At 43.0% G+C, this 20,003-nt stretch overlaps 1 protein-coding gene across 1 annotated transcript in view; it reads right to left on the minus strand.

Moving 5' to 3' along the window:
- Positions 1-230: 230 nt before the first annotated feature.
- Positions 231-20,003, minus strand: part of LOC110486133 (protein FAM171A2) — a 78,874-nt gene continuing 59,101 nt past the window's right edge. The window contains exons 4-8 of the mRNA XM_021557505.2: positions 18,966-19,124; positions 18,248-18,427; positions 12,262-12,375; positions 5,218-5,344; positions 231-4,856 (exon numbers count right to left, since the gene is read on the minus strand). Of these exons, the coding sequence (XP_021413180.2) occupies positions 3,197-4,856; positions 5,218-5,344; positions 12,262-12,375; positions 18,248-18,427; positions 18,966-19,124 (2,240 nt within the window). The 3' untranslated portion in view covers positions 231-3,196. The remainder of the gene's footprint in view (positions 4,857-5,217; positions 5,345-12,261; positions 12,376-18,247; positions 18,428-18,965; positions 19,125-20,003) is intronic.

A 20,003-nucleotide genomic window follows, 5' to 3' on the forward strand; every position in this document is an offset into this window, starting at 1 on the left:
AAAGAGCCACCCAGAGACATATCCCATGAAAATGAGTAAAGCCTGCAAATCCCGAGGTATAATTATAGTCCATGAGAAATTATGACATTACCACGAAAAGATAGACATATAAGCCTATTGCTTTTTCTTCTTCAGAGCCAACAATGACATTAGGACAATAAATAAATAGAACAACTATTGTAAGTGAGCTGCTGATGCCAACCACACAGTACAAATTCCAAGCATGCAGATTACTTGTTAAATTCTTTAATTATTGGATTGTATATTAACATCATTAATAACAAGCAATAAAAGTTAGCAAAGATTTGCCTCAGAAATATAGATCTGAGAGGGAAAGTAGGTGGCGCCAGTTTACCATAACAGCACATCATCCCTCTGTCTGTTGCCTTGGAGACAACAACTGCCCTTGTATTAGCACTCAAACAGTAGGCTTATAGGAATTATGATTAGCCAGGCATTCACATATATAAAAAGAAAGGTGTAAAAAAAGTAAACAAAAGAACCTTGCTCAAGTCATATTTATTCAGAACACAACACGCCCCGTTTACACCGTTTAACTTCCACTGACTTGTGTTTCCAGCACTGACACCATTGTGTGGTACGCTGTGATTTGTCAGAATTCACAGATGCCGCACTTGCTAATATGGGGAGTTACATCAGTGGCTTGCCCTGCACTGACAGAGGTGGAGAGACTTGACACACCTTCAAAGCTCTGACTGTCTTGTTTATAGACATCAAACACCAGTATTATCCTTGACCTCAGAACAATTTCTGATGACAAATGTAAAAAAAAAATGCTAATTGAATTGAACACACCACATAGACCACACAATTCAGTAGTGCCTCGTAGGGCCAATAGAACTATTAGTGTTCTTGTGCCAACCTCACCCCTTAAATGACAGGACGTTAACTTCATCCCCCCAAAAACAAACATAAAATCTCTGAAATAGTCTAAGGGGATTCCATATCAGAGCTGAGCTGGTTTATTCACAGAGACAGGTGGCTCAATTCTGCAAACTTAAGCATCAAACCATTTTGAAGGTGAGAGAAGCGAAACAAAACAAAACAGCACAAATGCTTATGAGAGGAGGAACATGCATGTTTGTTGTGATCCTGAGTCTCACACCACAGGGAAACCACTTCACATAATAGTATCAACTCGGTAAATCAAAACATGGCAAGTAATCAAGCCTTAAAAAGAGCCTTTCAAGGGTCATTCACATACATTTGAATGGAGAAAGGGGAGAGAGAGAGAGAGAGAGAGAGAGAGAGAGAGTAGTGACAGTGTTGTTATCAATTAAAACATATGTGAGTTTACAACATGGATTGTGACAATACAGGTTTGAAATCAAGAGGACCATTGCTGTGCATCTTAGGCAAGGTCCTGAACCTGATTTGCTTTATGCCGTGCTGTATATTAGTCCACAAGGCAACGTGATAGAACTTCAACTGGACTTGGTATGAACCTGATTAGCGAGTGCTTGGCTTGATTGCCTTCAAATGACCCCTGATCATGAAGGCTGAGTGCTGTTTGTTTAAATCATAGTCGATTTGCTAACGATAGCTTGACATTGTGTATGACTCAATATCATAACCTGAAAATAATGAGCAAAACATGTTACAGAGTATGTGTTAAACCCCCTGTTAAGCCAGTACAATGGTTGTTACTGCTGGGTTTACATACCGATGCCTTGAATCCATGCCATTATTTTTTATGCTAAATTAAGGCACTTAAAAGACTAATTGCTTGCTGTGATTTGTTGCACATTAACATTTTTAGGTCTGAGAAAACCTGGATGGATTCCTGTCTTATTGATCTGAAGGCTAATAATTAGATGTTTTGAGAAGATGCGCCAGTGGAGATTACCGGCAATCCAATATGGCACAGTTTCTGGGAACATTAGGTCATTGTGATTTCCACTCAGTCAACTCAGTGTCTTTTCCTTTCACAACATCTTTTAAGTTTGCAATAATACCCAATTATTCTGTTTTTTTAAAGCTTTTTACATGTCTGTATCATCCAATCCATGTCTGACTATAAATTGATATTGCAAAAAAAGGTACAGACTTGTAATGCTAAGCTAACAACAATGTTCTGGCAAACGTTTCTGTGATACTCTTGTTTCCAGCTACGCTGCATAATGAACATTTCAAATAATTTTGTCAGGTACATGCTTCCATTGGTGTTAATGTTACAAGTCAGCAGGTTAGCAAAGCAAGAAAAAAATATGACTGTAACATATTCTGTCAGTAAGGAAAATGACAACCAAAACGGTTAGCATTATTCTCCAGGCTTCAGTGATAGTAACGTGGAGGTGGTTTTCTGCCATTATCTCCAAGGAAGTTTTACAGTACAAAATGAAACAACAACATCATTGTAAACCCTGGGTTTTTAGGACTTACTTATTAGGATTTCACAATCAAAACAGCAACCTTTTCCCCAATGTTTAATACATCGATCTGTCTCCTCAATGACATTAAGTACCACTCAGTCATAAAAAGAAGGCCATCTGATCAAGAGTAAAGAGTGAAACAAAAATACTAATTAATTCCACTATGTCCATCAGTTCTGGCCAGACGGTCTTGATTTTCCACAGGAATCAAATGTTTCTGTTTGGCCAGCTGACGTCTCCCAAAAGGTCTGTAAAAATTACTTGAGGTTAATGCTAAGGTAACAGGAAAATCTGATAGGTAACGTTTCCAAGGAATTCTACTAACAGCACAGTGGAGAAAAACATTGTTGAGCATTTCTCAAGAATCTCAGATTACCAACCAGTCAGAGGAACTCTCCCACACGTTCCTGTGGGCAAACAAACACCATCCACATGCTTAGGGATCATGATTTTGGAAATAAATAAATCCAAAGCCATGTGAAACTTCTAGACATACGGATATAGCTACTGGTCTCAGTGACATTTTTAGAGATGCAGATATAGCTACTGAGCTCAGTGATGACTACAAGCAAAAGTGGAACTACAAAACACCTGGTCCTTTCACAATTCATGTGACAATTGTGTTTGTTTGATTTCCTTTCTCACTTCATAATCTTTTTCGCACATGTCTTTCTCTTTGTACTCCAAGACAGACCTCTCACATTATCTGCTCATCTTTCTTCTTCCTGACGTTCGTTGACACAGTGGTTCTTCTCCCCCTGTTCTCTTGTAGCTCAATGTTCCCTGAGAGCCCTAGGTCTACCTTACTTCCATACCATGAGGGGTCTCTCCTCGCGCTTCTGCCAGGGACTCTTCTTGTTCCCCTCCTCGTCTTTATCATCGGCATCCTCCCCATCCTCGGGGCTGGTTGCTGAGTCCCTGCGTGTCACCTCGCTGGTGGAGGTAGTGGTGGTACTGCTCCGGGCACTGTTATCCCGGCTGCGGCCCTTCCGGGGGAACGTGCCACCGCGGGGGGTCGTCTCTGGGGCTTCGTCCAGCAGAGGTGCCAGAGAATTGTCCTCTGGAGAGTACATGGCAGTGTGGCTCTCGCTGCTGCTGCTGGGGGGGTCTGTGGTGTCGATGCAAGGGAGTTTAGTATAGGTCTTCCCTGCGTGACCCTTCCTCTCAGCCGCCGCTGCAGCCTCTTTTGCTTCCTTGGCCTTCCTCTCCTCCTTTCCCTTCCGCTGCTTTATGTTGGCTTCACGAGCGACATCTACCCTGTTGTCATGATGACTCCCCGTGGCTCCTCCACCTCCCCCTCCTCCAGGGATGCTGAGAGATTCTCCCCCCAGCTCGATGTAGGAGTGACGAACCAGGGAATTGGAGCGACCATCCAGGGAGACGAACCAGGCCCGGGGATGCGGCTTCACCCCCAGCTCAAGAAGCTTCTTCTCCGTCAGCGCTTGCAGCTCTCCGTTCATCTGAGATATGGTGTTGTCATTGAACAGGACTGGGATGCGGACTGGAGCCGCGTTAGGGTCCGAGGCCCAGTTAGAGTGTCCCTCTGAGTCCTTCCTCTGCTGGCCTGGTTCTTCCCCATCCTCATCCTCCTGTTGATGATTCTGTTGTTGCTGGTTCTGTTGTTTCTGCTGCTGGTTCTGGTGGACCTGTCCCTGCTGCCTGGGAAGGGTCATGCTAACCTGTATTCCCTCCATGTCATGCTGCATCTGTTGCTGCCTCTCCAGGGCCTGCTCCACAGCCGACAGGTCCGACGACAGGCGCATGTAGTGGGCCGGGATGACCAGCGTGGGCACCACACTCCGGTACATGCTCTCCTTCATCTGATCCATGGAGTGGCAGAAGATGAGCTGGCCGGGCTGGGTGTTTAGAGAGTTGGGCCTGGCTAGGAGGTCCCCGGTCTGGGACGCTGAGTACTCTGGGGGCAGGCCAGAGTACTCCTGGTAGTGCCCAGCGAAGGGAGGCAGTAAAGGTGGTGGAGATGGTGGATCTGAGGAGTAACCCTGGTTGTCGTTGGCATTGTGATTTTGGTGGTTGTGGCGATGTCGAGGATCATGGGTATTATCCTCCGCTGAGCTGAAGCTGCGGGTGTCGTTGTGCAGTAGCTGCTGAGGATCCAAGTTGTTAGTGTTAGTAGAGCGTGTTGTCACCTTCATGGGAAAACTCTCACCACCGCCACGCCTGGTGATGTTGTCCGTGTTCACCTTGGAGTGTCGCCTGGCCTTTCCTGGGGGCGTGTGCCGGAAGAAATCCTCCCTGGAGCTGTGGAGATCCCGGGTGGAGGACAGGTCTGATTTGAGGGTGTCTGGGTCACCCCTGGTGGAGGAAGCTGTATCGATGTGGTCGGAGCTGATGAGGTTGAGGTGGGACATGGAGGTGCATTGATCTCTCTTGGAACCATCCAGGCCGGAGGAGACATGCATCTTGCCGTGACGGTACTGTTGCCGCGGTTTCAGACATCTCCGCCTTAAACAAAACATAACAGAGAAGGGTAAAGGGAGAATGCAACCAAACACACATTTTAACACCCTGTAAGACAGGAAATGAAACAACAAATAGACTCCAGTTTCCTTTTTTATTTTTACATTTTTTTACCCAGCCCAGTAATAACACCACAGGGTTGGGGTCAATTCCATTTAAATACCAGTCAATCCAGAAAGTAGTTCCAAAATGTCCTTGTTGAAAAGCATTGAAGAGAATTGGCATTGGAATGACGATTCGTTGAGTAGCTAGTTCAAAACTAACGCTGGGTTGGAAACAAAAATGTGCTACACTGGGATTGACTACTCTAGGACCTGAGTTGAGACACGCTGAGCCTGATACCAACCTGCAGTAGTAGAGCAGCAGACAGAGCAGCACCAGCACCAGCAGAGCCATGGAGCCCAGGATGGTCAGGAGGAAGACGGTGTGGTAGGTGGTGATGTCTCGCAGGCCCGTGGGGTTTAAAGCTGAGCCTGCAACATAGGGGTACACTGTAAAACATTTCCTGTCATTTTTATAGTAAATTACTGGTAGAACAGTAGCCTGTAGGTTACTGTAAATCTACAGTAAAATACAGGCCGCACACAAGCCAGTAAATTACTGTAGATTTCCAGGACCTTTACTGAAACACAAATTTACAAAATATTACTGTAACACCTGACTACAGCTACATGCTGTATTTCCCGAATTTACAGTGCATTACTGGAAGCATAGTAGTTAGTAAACTGTTGCACATTTACAGCGCAGGCTAGCGCCAACAAGTGAATGCATTATCTAAGTTTGATTAAAAAAACACATTTCACAGTCATAGCAAGTAAAACGTTTCTGTAACTGTTACTGAGAATGTTGTTGTAGTTAAGGATACATTGGTCTTCTATTTGTAACAAGATACCTTTTGATGTATCTTTGCCCACCTCTGGTTACTGCCAATATTACGTTACTGTAATATTCACAGTAATTTGCTACCAGATTCCTGTGAGTTACTGTAATATCAGTGCAACAGTACAATATTGTAAGAAAGTAAATGCTACTATAATCGTAAAATTTGTATTTTACTGTAATTACATGGGATTGGTGCAAGCAGGCTGGCTGCTAGGTGTGTGTATATTACAGCATATTTATGAATATTTTGTGTTTTATATCACTTGCACTTCTTGAGGCGTAAAGAAAGGCTTCCAAACGGGCTGTGATTAAAGTATTGATGGGGATACTAAGCTTCTTGAAGTATTGAGACTTTCCAGACAATTCTGTCAAAACAGGTTCATTGTTCAAGGCTTTGATCAACACAGCTTACTAGTGGCACCTGCTGGTCCAAATAATTCAGAACAGCCAAATTATATAGACGACGTCTTCTACCAAAACAGGTGGTTGTTCGACAAAATGAAGCTTCGGACGTCATTGATCACGTGCTTCTGATAAAGAGATACAGGCACACTGCTTAGAAGTGAACTGCTTAGTGATTTCGACGCACGTATTGGAGCGTCGGTATCAAGCATAACATCGCTAGATTACAGGGCAAAACAGACTTGGCAAAACACTCAACAGTAAAGGTTTAAGACTCACTGCCGCTCTGACCTGTCCCTATACACATTCAATTGTTAGGGCACTACTACCATGTTCAATTGGTACAGCAGTTTTACAAACAGGTGCAAAAATATAGCTACTTACAAGGCATGCCTCGAAATATGTTAATGAGCCAAATATTCTTCCCCTCCCACAGCATTTTTCCACAGTGCACCATCATTTACAGAATGTTGCAGTAAATACATATTAAAATAGCAATACAATACTTTCTTGTTAAATTGTATTGTAATAAAGTTACAGAAACAGTGAATATGTAATTATATATTACAGCATACCAATGAATATTTGGTGTTTCATATCACTTGCAAAGGCCTTAACAAAGACTTCTAAACTAGCAGTGACTACAGAGCAAAAACGATCAAAAGGACATAGCTAAACAATCAACCATTAAAGGTTTGAGACTTGCTGCCACTGATTTGTCCCTTACAAACATTAAATTGTTAGGTAACTAAATTATATATATTTATTATTATTTAACTAGTCAGTTAAGAACAACTTCTTATTTACAATGACGGCCTACCGGGGAACAGTAGGTTAACTGCCTTGTTCAGGGGCAGAACGACTGATTTTTACTTTGTCAGCTCGGGGATTTGATCCGGCAACTGTCCCAATGCGCTAACCACCCCATGCTACCACATATCAGTTAAATTGGCACAGCACTCTCACTGATATTTGGAACAAATAGCCTCTTACAATGCACACCTCAAAACATGTTTATGACCCAGAAACAACAATAACACTAGAGTTCAAAAGGTGATTGGCGCTACAAAAATACAGTATGGTACTGTAACTATTTTTTTTTTTGCAGTAAATTTACAGCAATTTGTTACAGTGATAAATAAGATACTAAGACGGGCCACATCTGCAACAGGACTTCCTACAAAAAGCTTTGTAAGATTGACCGAGCACAGCCCCTAGCTATACAGTTTCATCGCAAAAGTGCATAAACAAGTGTTCGTGACTCAATTTGTATCTCATATTGATATGGTCTTAAAACTTCTTAGGGCTGAAATCCCGTTAACGGGATTGATATGACAACAGCCAGTGAAAGTGCAGGGCGCCAAATTCAAAATAACAGAAATCTCATAATTAAAATTCCTCAAACATTTTTATTTATTTCACCTTTATTTAACCAGGTAGGCAAGTTGAGAACAAGTTCTCATTTACAATTGCGACCTGGCCAAGATAAAGCAAAGCAGTTCGACACATACAACAACACAGAGTTACACATGGAGTAAAACAAACATACAGTCAATAATACAGTAGAAAAATAAGTCTATATACAATGTGAGCAAATGAGGTGAGATAAGGGAGGTAAAGGCAAAAAAAGGCCATGGTGGCAAAGTAAATACAATATAGCAAGTAAAACACTGGAATGGTAGATTTGCAGTGGAAGAAAGTGCAAAGTAGAGATAGAAATAATGGGGTGCAAAGGAGCAAAATCAATAAATAAATACAGTAGGGGTAGAGGTAGTTGTTTGGGCTAAATTATAGATGGTCTATGTACAGGTGCAGTAATCTGTGAGTTGCTCTGACAGCTGGTGCTTAAAGCTAGTGAGGGAGATAAGTGTTTCCAGTTTCAGAGATTTTTGTAGTTCGTTCCAGTCATTGGCAGCAGAGAACTTGAAGGAGAGGCGGCCAAAGGAAGAATTGGTTTTGGGGGTGACCAGAGAGATATACCTGCTGGAGCGCGTGCTACAGGTGGATGCAAGTATCTTAAGCCATTTTAAAGGTAATCTTGTTGTTAATCCCACCACAGTGTCCGATTTCAAATAGGCTTTACAGCGAAAGCACCACAAACGATTATGTTAGGTCAGAGCCAAGCCACAGAAAAACAGAGCCATTTTTCCAGCCAAAGAGAGGAGTCACAAAAAGCAGGAAGAGATTAAATTAATCACTAACCTTTGATGATCTTCATCAGATGACACTCATAGGACTTCATGTTACATAATACATGTATGTTTTGTTTGATAAAGTTCATATTTATATCAAAAATCTCAGGAGACATTGGGCACGTTATGTTCAGTAGTTCCAAAAACATCCAGTGATTTTACAGAGAGCCACATCAATTTACAGAAATACTCATTATAAATGTTGATGAAAATACAAGTGTTATACATGGAACTTTAGATACACTTCTTCTTAATGCAACCGCTGTGTCAGATTTCAAAAAAGCTTTATGGAAAAAGCAAACAATGCAATAATCTGAGTACGGAGCTCAGAGAACAAATACATATATCCGCCATGTTGGAGTCAACAGAAGTCAGAAATAACATAATAAATATTCACTTACCTTTGATGATCTTCATCAAAATGCACTCCCAGGAATCACAGTTCCACAATAAATGTTAGTTCCGTGACAGTCCGTAGAAACTTGTCAAACAATGTATGGAATCAATCTTTAGGATGTTTTTAACATAAATCTTCAATAATATTCCAACCGGAGAATTCTAACGGGAGATACCTCTCATGTGAAATGCGCGTTACCAGCAAGTGACTGCTGGCAGACTCATTCCTCTCTCATTCAGCCCCCCTTCATAGTAGAAGCCTCAAACAAGTTTCTAAAGACGGTTGACATCAAGTGGAAGCCTTAGGAAGTACAACATGACCAATATCCCACTGTGTATTCGATAGGGGCTGAGATCAAAAACTACAAACCTCAGATTTCCCACTTCCTGGTTGGATTTGTTCTCAGGTTTTTGCCTGCCATATGAGTTCTGTTATACTCACAGACATCATTCAAACAGTTTTAGAAACTTCAGAGTGTTTTCCATCCAAATATACTAATAATATGCATATATTAAAAACTGGGACTGAGGAGCAGGCAGTTTACTCTGGGCACCACTGGGCACCTTATTCATCCAAGCTACTCAATACTGCCCCCCAGTCATAAAAGACAGGGATCGTCAACTAGGTTCAGCTGCGGGCTGTTTTTTATTTATTGAGCAGGATGGTCAGGGGGCTGTAACATGCAAATTGACCTCAAAAAGCTCAAACAGATATAATATTTGACTAAAGCATAATCATTTCAAACCTTGCTGACATTTGTATACAATCACATAATTGCTCTACTATCTGTGGGAATACTTTGGAACAGATTTTCAAAATGAAAAAGTATTTTTTTTGCTCAGAAAACATGGGAGTCCAAGTAAAATCACCTGCGGGCCGCTAGTTTGGGAACCCTGTCTTAACCCTTGTGTGGTGTTCATGTTATTGTTCTTCACCCAGTGTTCGCGGGTCTGTTGGACCCACACCATTATTGGGTTTTTAAAACAACATTTTTAAAACAATAAAGCCAATCTACATCAAAATATTTCATACTTACATGTTGACTTATATCAATTGCAAGCACTATAGACAGCATACATGGTTAATATTTGCCATTTACCTCTGCTAGATCACATTTATCAATAAAAGCTCTGCTCGTTTAAAAAAAACATATTATAATCAAGAAATGGGTGTAATACATCATGTTAATCTTGAACAAATGATAAAACAAGGTTTTCATCACTATTGATGTTTATTGCTTTGAAATGAACAAATTGAAAGCACACATTTTACGGAAATGATAAATGATCCCCATTAAACACAAATTAAGGCACACCACATGAGGGACAGAGTTTTACTGTGTGTGTGTGTGTGTTGCAAATGTATTTCTTGGACTTCATACATTTGTACTGTGTCTTCTTGACCTTCTTGGGTCCACACACATCGCAGCGCTTCTACTTGTGTTGCTACCGGCTGCAATCTAGAATGATGAAAACACTTAGTTCAGGAATTTTACTAACATCTCACTCACTCACATACATGTATATAGTTACAGCAGGCCAATGTAGGAGAGTCAGGCACACACACGTGCACTCACACTTACTTCTGGTATTGGAGTTGTTGGTTCTGTTGGTCGGGCGGATGGGGCACCAGCATCTTCCTCCTGAATCCTCCCCACGATGGCTGCAGAAGATGGGGTCCCTTGGATATGTTGGCTCCTCTGGACTTGAGGTCTTACCAATGCCTTGTCCAGCTCCCTGAGAAAGAGCCGTCTCCTCCGGAGCTTCCCTCTGTCCCAATCTGGGGTCAATGCCATCCAGGTATGCCGAGATGTCAAATATGTTGAAGAATATCACAAGTGGCCAGTGTAGGGTTCTTCTTTTGCAGCTGTAGCCAGTCACCAGCTTGTCTAAATTGTCCACCACTCCTTTTGTGGCATTGTAATCCATTATGATTTCTACTTTTAGATGTTCGTGGCCATAGATTCTCCCATCCCTATGCAGTGTACTCATGAGTACCACATTTTTGCCTTTCTTTGGCACGTAAGACACAAGGGACGTGTCAGCCCGTGAACACAAACTTAGAGGAACTGATAGGCCTGTTCCGTGTATTCAACAGCCGAGGTGGGAGCTCTGGATTGTTTTTTCGTTACTGTTCCTACCATCGTCAGCTTCCTCTTGAGGAGCTCCCTTCAAATCAGTGCAGTCCAGTATGATTTTCTGGATGGTGTCTGGGATGAACAGTTCAAAAGAAGACTCTATGTCTTGCACATGAGTAACCGCCATCCGCGTCGGCCCTGGTTGCATCCTTATCACATTGGCAGCCATGCTGGGTGGCTCATTCCTTGGGCAAGAAGACCATTCAATTTCACCATTTTTTGGCATCTGTATTTTCCCTATGCAAGCTGCTGATGAGCCGGTAGGTGAAGGGCTGGTCCTGGGGCTGGAGCGGGGTCAATCGCATTCTGACTAACTGTCAGAATCCGAATTGACAGAGACATGATCCTCATATTCTGAACATTCTTCATCTTCCAAAGTGGAAGACACTCCTTCCATTAGCTTCTCTCTCTGCAAAAATGATTTCTAAGGCCTTCTGAGCAGAGATTATTTTTGCCATACTGATTGATTGTGGTAAGGAGCCGCACATGCAAAACTATTTATTTGTTGTGTCCCTCCCCCAATTTGCACCTGGCTGTGGTAGAGTGTGGGAAAATACAGATTTCTTTACAATGTATCGAAATAATGTATTGTAATAACATTGTGCAGGTTCCCAGAATATTTCACACACTACAAAGAGTAAGGAGTGCAAGAAAAGTGGGACACGGGCAGACACGGTTCTTGGTGCTATGTTGAAACAGCAGGCCCAGGGAGGAGGAAGACAGAGTGAAGGCACACAGCAAAACTTATGTTGAATTTTTACTTGTTTTCGAACACTACACCAGGGGTTAAGGGAACCAAGATGACAGTGGGGCTATAGAACAAATGTCAGACTGATGCAGTCCCGAGTCTGGGATGGGCAAAAATGACAAAATACAATTACAAAACACCATAAAAATCAACGTATCAAAATCAATTATGAAATACTTGTATTTTGTCATCTATTTCATTAAAATATTATGCATATAATATTATGTATTTTAAATTAAGAAATGGAATTTGGGTATTATTATTGGCCTTGTTTCGGGACGGAGTTTATTAGAATAACGCTCAGCATGCTTCGCATGTCATTTTTACATATACATTTATATTTTGTTCATTTTTGCAGATGCTCTTATCACACTACAGTGCCATCAGACTTCCGATACCAATGTAGGGCGAAAGGGAGCCACAGAATTGTGAACAGCTATTACAAAATGGTATAGAAAAGTATTTTTGAAAATAGAAATTACAGCTCTCGAAAGTATCTTGTTACAAAACATATTGGGAGTGTAATTCATCCCAGTGTAATACAAATGTCAAAATACTCAGAAGTAATTTAAATACGTATTTCAAATACATGTAATGGAAATACTGCCCATCTCTGGACATAGTTACCGTACCTGTGGTTGAGGGAAAGGCAGCCAGCCAGTATCCTAGCTGGTTGGCCACAAAACTCCATGTCAGCTGTGCTCCTCCTTTCTTGATGTATCCAGTTCCTTTCCTAACCCAGAGTCCTGTTGAAGTACAAGTCAACATGAGTACAGAATTAGTTAGAGGAGAGTTATAATTACAGTAAACACTGTATGTCAACTTCCTTAACAATTTCAGAGATGTGTGTGTGTATATGTAAGATCTTTATCAATCCAAAATATATTTTAAAAAACTGTATAGTGATTTCCAACCAATTTTTTTGCCAATGCTTGCTCATAATCCCTGTACACAGTCATTTCATGGATAATCAGTATATTATTTTTAATCCCGGAGTGAGCAGATGGAAGAGCTCCATAGTTACTGTACTGAACGTGTGCTGTGAATCTATTGCTCTACGTGATAAGGCCAGGCGGTGTTATGCCTTCATATCCAGTGATGTCTAGCTTGTCGGGATAGAACACACACATGATGAGCGAATAACGTGATTCGGGGAAGGGAGACAGCTTTGAGTCCAGGCAGATGCTTTTCCGACCCGAACCACAATAATGAAAGAGGAGCAATAAAAAAGAAGGAAAAAAAGAAGAGAACGAAAAATGACAAAACAAATAAAAACTTGGCCACAAAAAAAAAGAGAAAAAAAAATCCCATGATGCCAGGTGCCCTGAGGAGAGGGTCAGGATTCGGTAGCGTAATGTGTTTTGACAGGGTGACCTTGGCCCACAGTACACCCTTCTACATCATCCTCCCTCTCCTAAAATAGTTTTAATTTCTGTCATTCTCGTTAGCATTTTCAGGTTGCAGAAAACATAAACACAGAGGCAGGTTCTGATTAGGCCTACATGTGTCCTGAATGATTTTAACACATTGTAGGGGAGAATGGAAACAGTGGCCTAAAATAAAAAATGTCAAGCTTACCGTACGATATAGCTTATGATTAATAACATATTTAAAAAAATAAACATAACAATGCCTTTCAATTCGAATAAGCAATATAACTGTTACTTTAAATAACTATTAGATCAATATCATCTGTTTCCCTTAGACTACAAACATTTGTTGGACTCCTCTTTTAGTGCTAATACCCCGGGGCAAGGGAAGTCTGTGAATATACTGGCTTTGTCATCATAGCAGCAATACAACCAGGGCCTGCATTAATCAAACGTGCTTATCTAGGATCAGGTCATCTTATTCTTTATGATCTAAAAGTCCAAACTGATCCTAGATCTCGGCACTTCCACTGACGCTTTGTGAATACAGGCCCAGGCATGAAAATCCATTAGGGCTCTATTTATTAGTCATGTCTGACATCTCTACTGCCCATTGGCTACAGCTATTATTAGACGATCTGGCATCCACAACCTCAAACATTGAACCACCTGAGAAGTCAACCTAGGACTTCTAGGCTACACTTTGAGCCAAGCTCTAATTAACACATCCTAAGTGGTGTGAATATAAACACACTTGGCTAAAATGGTATAGTCAAAAATCCTCTAAACTAGGGGTAGAAGGGAGGTGAGAGTGAATTGATGTGTGATGTGTGTCATGCCAGGTAACTGGAAGATTGCAAGTTCAAACCCCCGAGCTGACAAGGTACAAATATGTCGTTCTGCCCCTGAACAGGCAGTTAACCCACTGTTCCTAGGCCGTCATTGAAAATAAGAATTTGTTCTTAACTGACTTGCCTGGTTAAATAAAGGTTAAATAAAAAAATAAACTGATCTAGGAAGTGCCCGACCATGGATGTAGTGTTACATGTTGACCACTAGGGGTCAGCATGCACACAGACGAACAGTAGCAGGGGCTTTTGTTAATCTCCTCATCATAAGGCAGGGGGATTTCCAAACCACCCCCACACTATCCCCTGACAGAGTATGCGCATTATACAGCCTCTGCTTGTCTTTCTGCCGAGTCCATGTGTGTGTGTGTGTGTCATCCGTCTCCAAAACAAACACAGACTCATATCCTTTCCTCTGTCACAGCTGAGTCAGGAGAGATAATGGAGCCTCTGATCTAGAGTCTCCTGGGCTATACGGAACAAGAAACACTCCTCCTTTCTCTTTTAAAGACGCCTTGAAGGAGGAGGATGGGAGGAGATCACATAAGAGGGGTCATCAAGGACAGAGAGAGAGAGAAAGAGAGAGTGTTCCTCTTGACTGACGAAAGGGGTCATGTTCAACTTTGATTCAACTTTTTGGGCTCATCATCACACTGTTCTCTTGTACTCATTTGTCATGCAAATGGTTATGCACAGACTATACGCACACCCACATATGCACAAACTTGTGATTCAGTCCAAAACAAATCAATTTCTCTCTTCAGTGGCAATATCCACACACGCTCCATATTTCCTCTCAGTCGCAATCCTGACTGACAGTCAGCAGCCTTGTATTACATCCCACTTAGCTCTCCCTTGATAGTCCTGTCATAGTGCCACAGCGTTCCACAGCGTTCCACAGCACCCACCAATTAAAGGCTTCCGCTGCAGCACCTGATTCTATTTGCTAGAGTGTTCCAAGTGCTCCTGGCAGGTGTCCCCAACCTCCCCAAACATCTACAAAACTCATGGTGGATTTAAAGTCTTGCAAGTGTAACCTGGCACGCTGGAGGAGTGGAGTGTGTGTGTGTGTGTGTGAGAGAGAGAGAGAGAGAGAGAGAGAGAGAGAGAGAGAGAGAGAGAGAGAGAGAGAGAGAGAGAGAGAGAGAGAGAGAGAGAGAGAGAGAGAGAGAGAGAGAGAGAGAGAGAGAGAGAGAGAGAGAGAGAGAGAGAGAGAGAGAGAGAGAGAGAGAGAGAGAGAGAGAGAGAGAGAGAGAGAGAGAGAGAAGAATCTGGTGTCAAAGCTGACTCTGGAAGAGAGGCCCGTGCATCCAGACTTACAGTAACTCGTAAATCTAGAGGAGCCCCTGGGGATACTAGACTCGAGGCCCATTTTTCTACTCAACACTGATCTTAAGCTGCACAGGAGTATATTTCATTGCTCCGTGTGGGATTCTACAAGTCTAGTACTTGTTGACATTGGGTGAACCTGCGATGTTACTTGATTTGTTTTGAGTAGAAACTTCCAGGTTTACTGCTTCTGCATAGGTCGGGGAAAAGAAGAAGGTTACTTTGTTGGACGTAAGTTAAACCACGATGCATACAAAAAATGATTTATGCCTAAATGCTGTCACCCAGAAGTTAACCAGCTTTTATGTATACAATATGTACTGAAAAAAGTACAATATACATGTACACTGTACTTGCTGCAGTACTACATGAGGGTTAGTGTGGGGCATTCTTAAGAAAATAAAAGCCCACACCCCCAGAGCTCTCTCACTGTGTGTGTGTGTGTGTGTGTGTGTGTGTGTGTGTGTGTGTGTGTGTGTGTGTGTGTGTGTGCATGCGGGTGTGTGTGTGTGTGTGCGTGCTGGGATTTAGAGGCGAAACATTTAGAGATGACACAGTTAACAACACATCCACCCTGGTGTCCACATTATAATCAGTAAGCTTCTCACCACCTGGCTGACTGTTCATTCTTTACCGCAGATAATGAGATGTGAGCTCTGCGCTGGCTGAGCCTCCCACTTAGTGGATGGTTGAATAAAAACCCACAGAGTTAAATAATGCATGAACCTAACGCTGCAACGCTCTGTTTGATAAATCCGTTTGCTTAAATCCTGTGCTGTATTGTAAAGATTTGATTTTACTCTCAGCTACTGTACAGAGTAAAACATTTTCATACATTGAATTTTTAGCAAACTGCTAAATTCAACACCCACGAAAACCCACAATATAAGCCATGTAGTGGAGCGAGAGAGTGAGAAATGTTTTTTTTTTTCCGTGGGGGTGCCTAGTCAATTGGCAGTAACCTATTTTGGCTCAATACTGAATGTTAGGGTCAGCACTTAGTACAGAGAGTCACAACCATTAATCCTCACATCATCTAAGCCATCCTAACATGAGGTGAGCAATAGTGTACAGCTAACTCCAACAGACAAGCTCATCACACTATTCAAAATCTAGCCGTCCACGACAGCTTTGTTGTCCCCCTTCTCCTGTAACTCAAAAACACTGACCCTCCAAATCCTCTCCTCCTCGCCTCCTCCCATCCATCCATCTGTGTCTCTGTTTGCATCTCATAACATGTTACCGTGGCAACATGAGGCCAGAGAGGCGGGGAACATTGCCTCCTCTGTCCCAGGGTTCCTAGAGCTACATAACAGGACTAATCACATCATCAGGCTTCAGGACAACAACACTCTACAGCTGCAGTTTTACACAAGGTGTTAAAAAAGGGTGTTGACACAAAGTCTGTTTTTCATGTTTTCTGCACATTGAACCCACAACTACGGTATCCGAATGGACACACCCATCTTTTGTGCATTGGGATCCACCGATCAATGCATGTCCATGAGTTCTAAATGCGTTTCCGAGTTGCGCACGCATATTGCTCTCCGTATTTGAGATACCACCACGGAAGGATGCTGGGAATCCAAATAGACCATTGGGAAGACATATCCAGACTGGTTGGCTATTACTTTTTATCCTTGAAATCCCACTTCAAGAAGTTGAGGTTATCGTGGAGATCTGTAGAAATAGGCTTGGGGCTGCGTTAACACTGCCTATGAATACCCCCTTCATAATGCATTATAAACACATTTAGAACGCCTGAGCTATGAATCATGCATACTGATGAACGACACGGGCACTAATAACTGCTCATAAACTTCTATGACTAAATACATAATGCGTTATGAAGAGGGTATTCATAGGAAGCGTTTTACCAGGGCTTCTTCAGCATAGTTATGGTAATGTGAATCTCGGTAGGGAAATGCCAGGCATGTCAATGAGATCTGTAGTGATCTGCATGTCCCAGTTCAGACACACTGGGATGATAGCTACCATGGGAGGTCCGGAACGTTTGTCAAGAAAAGAAACAACCCTGGCATGGTGTTTTTAGGCATCGGTTCCATAAAGCAAGGGGGGAAAGTGAATGTATGAGAGAGAGCGAGAGAAGGAAAGAGATAGAGGCAGAGAGAGAGAGAAAGAAAGAGAGAGAGAGAGGGAGGCAGAGCAAGAGAGGCAAAGAGAGTGTGTATGTGAGAGAAAGAAAGAGCGAGAGAGAGAGAGTGAGAGAGGGAGACAGAATGACAGAGAACAAGAGAGAAAGAGGGAGAGAGTGTGTTTGTGTGTGTGTGTGAGAGAGAGAGAGAGAGAGAGAGAGAGAGAGAGACAGAAAGAAATGTTTGAGAGAGAGAGAGAGAAAGAAAGAGAGAGAGAGAGAGAGAGAAAGAGAGAGATGGAGAGAGTTGTGTGGCTCCCTCCCTGTGAAAGCATGCACAGCAGTTGTATAACAGTTCTGTCAGCCAAGTGAGCTGCAATATTCCAGACACCGAGGAGCAGCGAGGAGGAAGATTAACCCCATGTGAGTCCGGATCAGCTAGCCTGGGTATACCACACTGAACCGAGGAAAACACTGCTGAGCTGGTTGAACCAGGCTATCTGTGACCAGCTGGGAGTCCAGGCAGCCATAGTTAGAGTAGATGGACTGGAGGTTCCTCTTATTCGCCCCTTCCAAGCAGTGGAAGCTCAGACTACTGCCATTTGAGTGGATTTAGCTGGGATAAACGATTTGTGGTTCGACGGGGCAGTGCCTTGCTATCAACGGCAGTTTTTAATTGACAGGCATTTTTACGTATGTATTTCAGTATAGCAGAAAGCCCACTGTTGATGAACAAATGAAAGCCCACTGTTGATGAACAAATGAAAGCCCACTGTTGATGAACAAATGAAACTGGCTAAAGTATATACGAGGATGTTTCTGGATGTGGCTGTTATACAAGGATATTTCTTTTAAGGAAACCATTTTCAACTGACAGCACTCAAGAGTCGGCACTCCATCAAACAGATTGATGACACTTGTACATGGAGGGCTCTCAGTATTTGGTCAGCTATGATGGTGGGCGTTTCCCCCTTACCTGTCTTGTCGTCGAACCTCCACACGGGGACACTGGTGGCTGTCTGCAGGGGTGTGTCTAAGGGCAGGGGGATGCAGATATGGACGGGGTCCCACACCTGAACACCGGTCCCGTTACGACTGAAGAGCTGGGCATTGACTGCCGCCACCGGCGTCAGCTCCACCCAGCTACTGTTAGCCCCTGGGGAGAGACGGCACAAAGGTCTTTAGACCACCGACCAGTGTGGTGTACAACCCAACAGTAGAAAATCCCCAAACAAGGCTTGCTACCATGCTAATGCTACCATCATCGTGCAAACATCAGAATATTCATTATCATCGTCATGGTTGACCTGGTTCCCACTAGGTCAGAGGAGTCTTTCCAACAGACACTATCCATTGGCTTCTCATCATTCATGACACATTCAGACATAAGACTATGTAATCAAACTTTCCCCCTGGTTTCCTGCCATCACTTCTCATCATTTGGGACTTTTTGACAGAAATCTATTTCGGTCAAAATCTCTGGATTTTCCACTTGAGCAATTCTACTTTTTTTCAGCCAGTCTTTTACCCATGTACTTTCCCTTCATCCTTTCTTCTCTTCCTATCTTATCTCCTGTTTCCCTCCTACCCTCTCCTTTTCAACCCTCGCTGTTCGCCTCCCTCCTTCTCTCTCCCCCCCTCCCTCTGTCCGCCCTATCTTCTCCCTCCTCTCCCTCCCTCCCTCCATGTCTCACCTGTGGCATTGCTCTCCAGGCCCAGTGGGTAGGGGAAACCTCCTATCTCATACTGACTCTGTGCAGAGGTCAGCACAGCAGAGAGCTCTGGGTTGGTAGAGTTGAGGGCCAGAGCCACTGCTTTCCTCTGGAGCTGTATCCATGGCTGGTTTTTGACACCTGGAGGGGGAAGGGGTGAGAGAGGGGAAAAGTGGGGGAAGGAGGGGAAAGAAAGAGGGAGTCTGTGAGATTGGGGGTGCAACTGAAGATGAAGCATAAAGGTTACAGCATTGCCGTGGCAATCATATGGCCTATGAAAGTTGATCACCCAAAGTGAAGAGTTGAAGACAGTACTGTTCATAATCCTAGTAATAATAGAATACAAATATTTCCTCCCCACAAATCAGTTTTAGACAGACACCAAATCATTTATCTATAATTTATTCAGATTATACAGAAACAATCACGGGATCAACCCAACCCTCAAATTGAAATGACAACCAATCTCACATACAGTACAGTAGGAGCATCCAGGAATAGTGGCAACTAGCAGGATTTGCTGGTCTATAGTAAGACAATAGAGACTAACCCTGCAGGTTGGACAACAGTCCCCTAGTCTCCCTGCCTGTCAAACTATAATCCCATTCTCCCTGTTTGATTTGGCTTGCCACAAAGGAAAAAAGGAGCCTAAAAATACACTGGCACCTCGTAACGGTGCCACATGTCTGACATGATTAGTATTTGGTGAGCAATGGGGCCTGATCTGTGCAGACAGTCAGGCAAGCGTGTCCATGCAGCGGGTCTATATACTATACTGAACACCCCAGGCTGGCTGTATTGTAGCATCCATCTCTATCTCATCTCTCTTTCTCTACTGAACTGTGTGTATCCATTCCATTCCTGTGCTCATCGTTCCATTCCACCTCATCGCTCCATTCCACCTCATCGCTAGAGTAGCTTGTTGCCACTTCTTTTCTCGGGTTCTCTTTGTCAATCTCAGTGACACATGTGCTCCCTCTCCGGTCTCTAGGTCACCAGGCTGCTCGTTATGGTGCACCC

Source organism: Oncorhynchus mykiss, chromosome 13, assembly GCF_013265735.2.
Source record: "Oncorhynchus mykiss isolate Arlee chromosome 13, USDA_OmykA_1.1, whole genome shotgun sequence".
Lineage (NCBI taxonomy): Eukaryota > Metazoa > Chordata > Actinopteri > Salmoniformes > Salmonidae > Oncorhynchus > Oncorhynchus mykiss.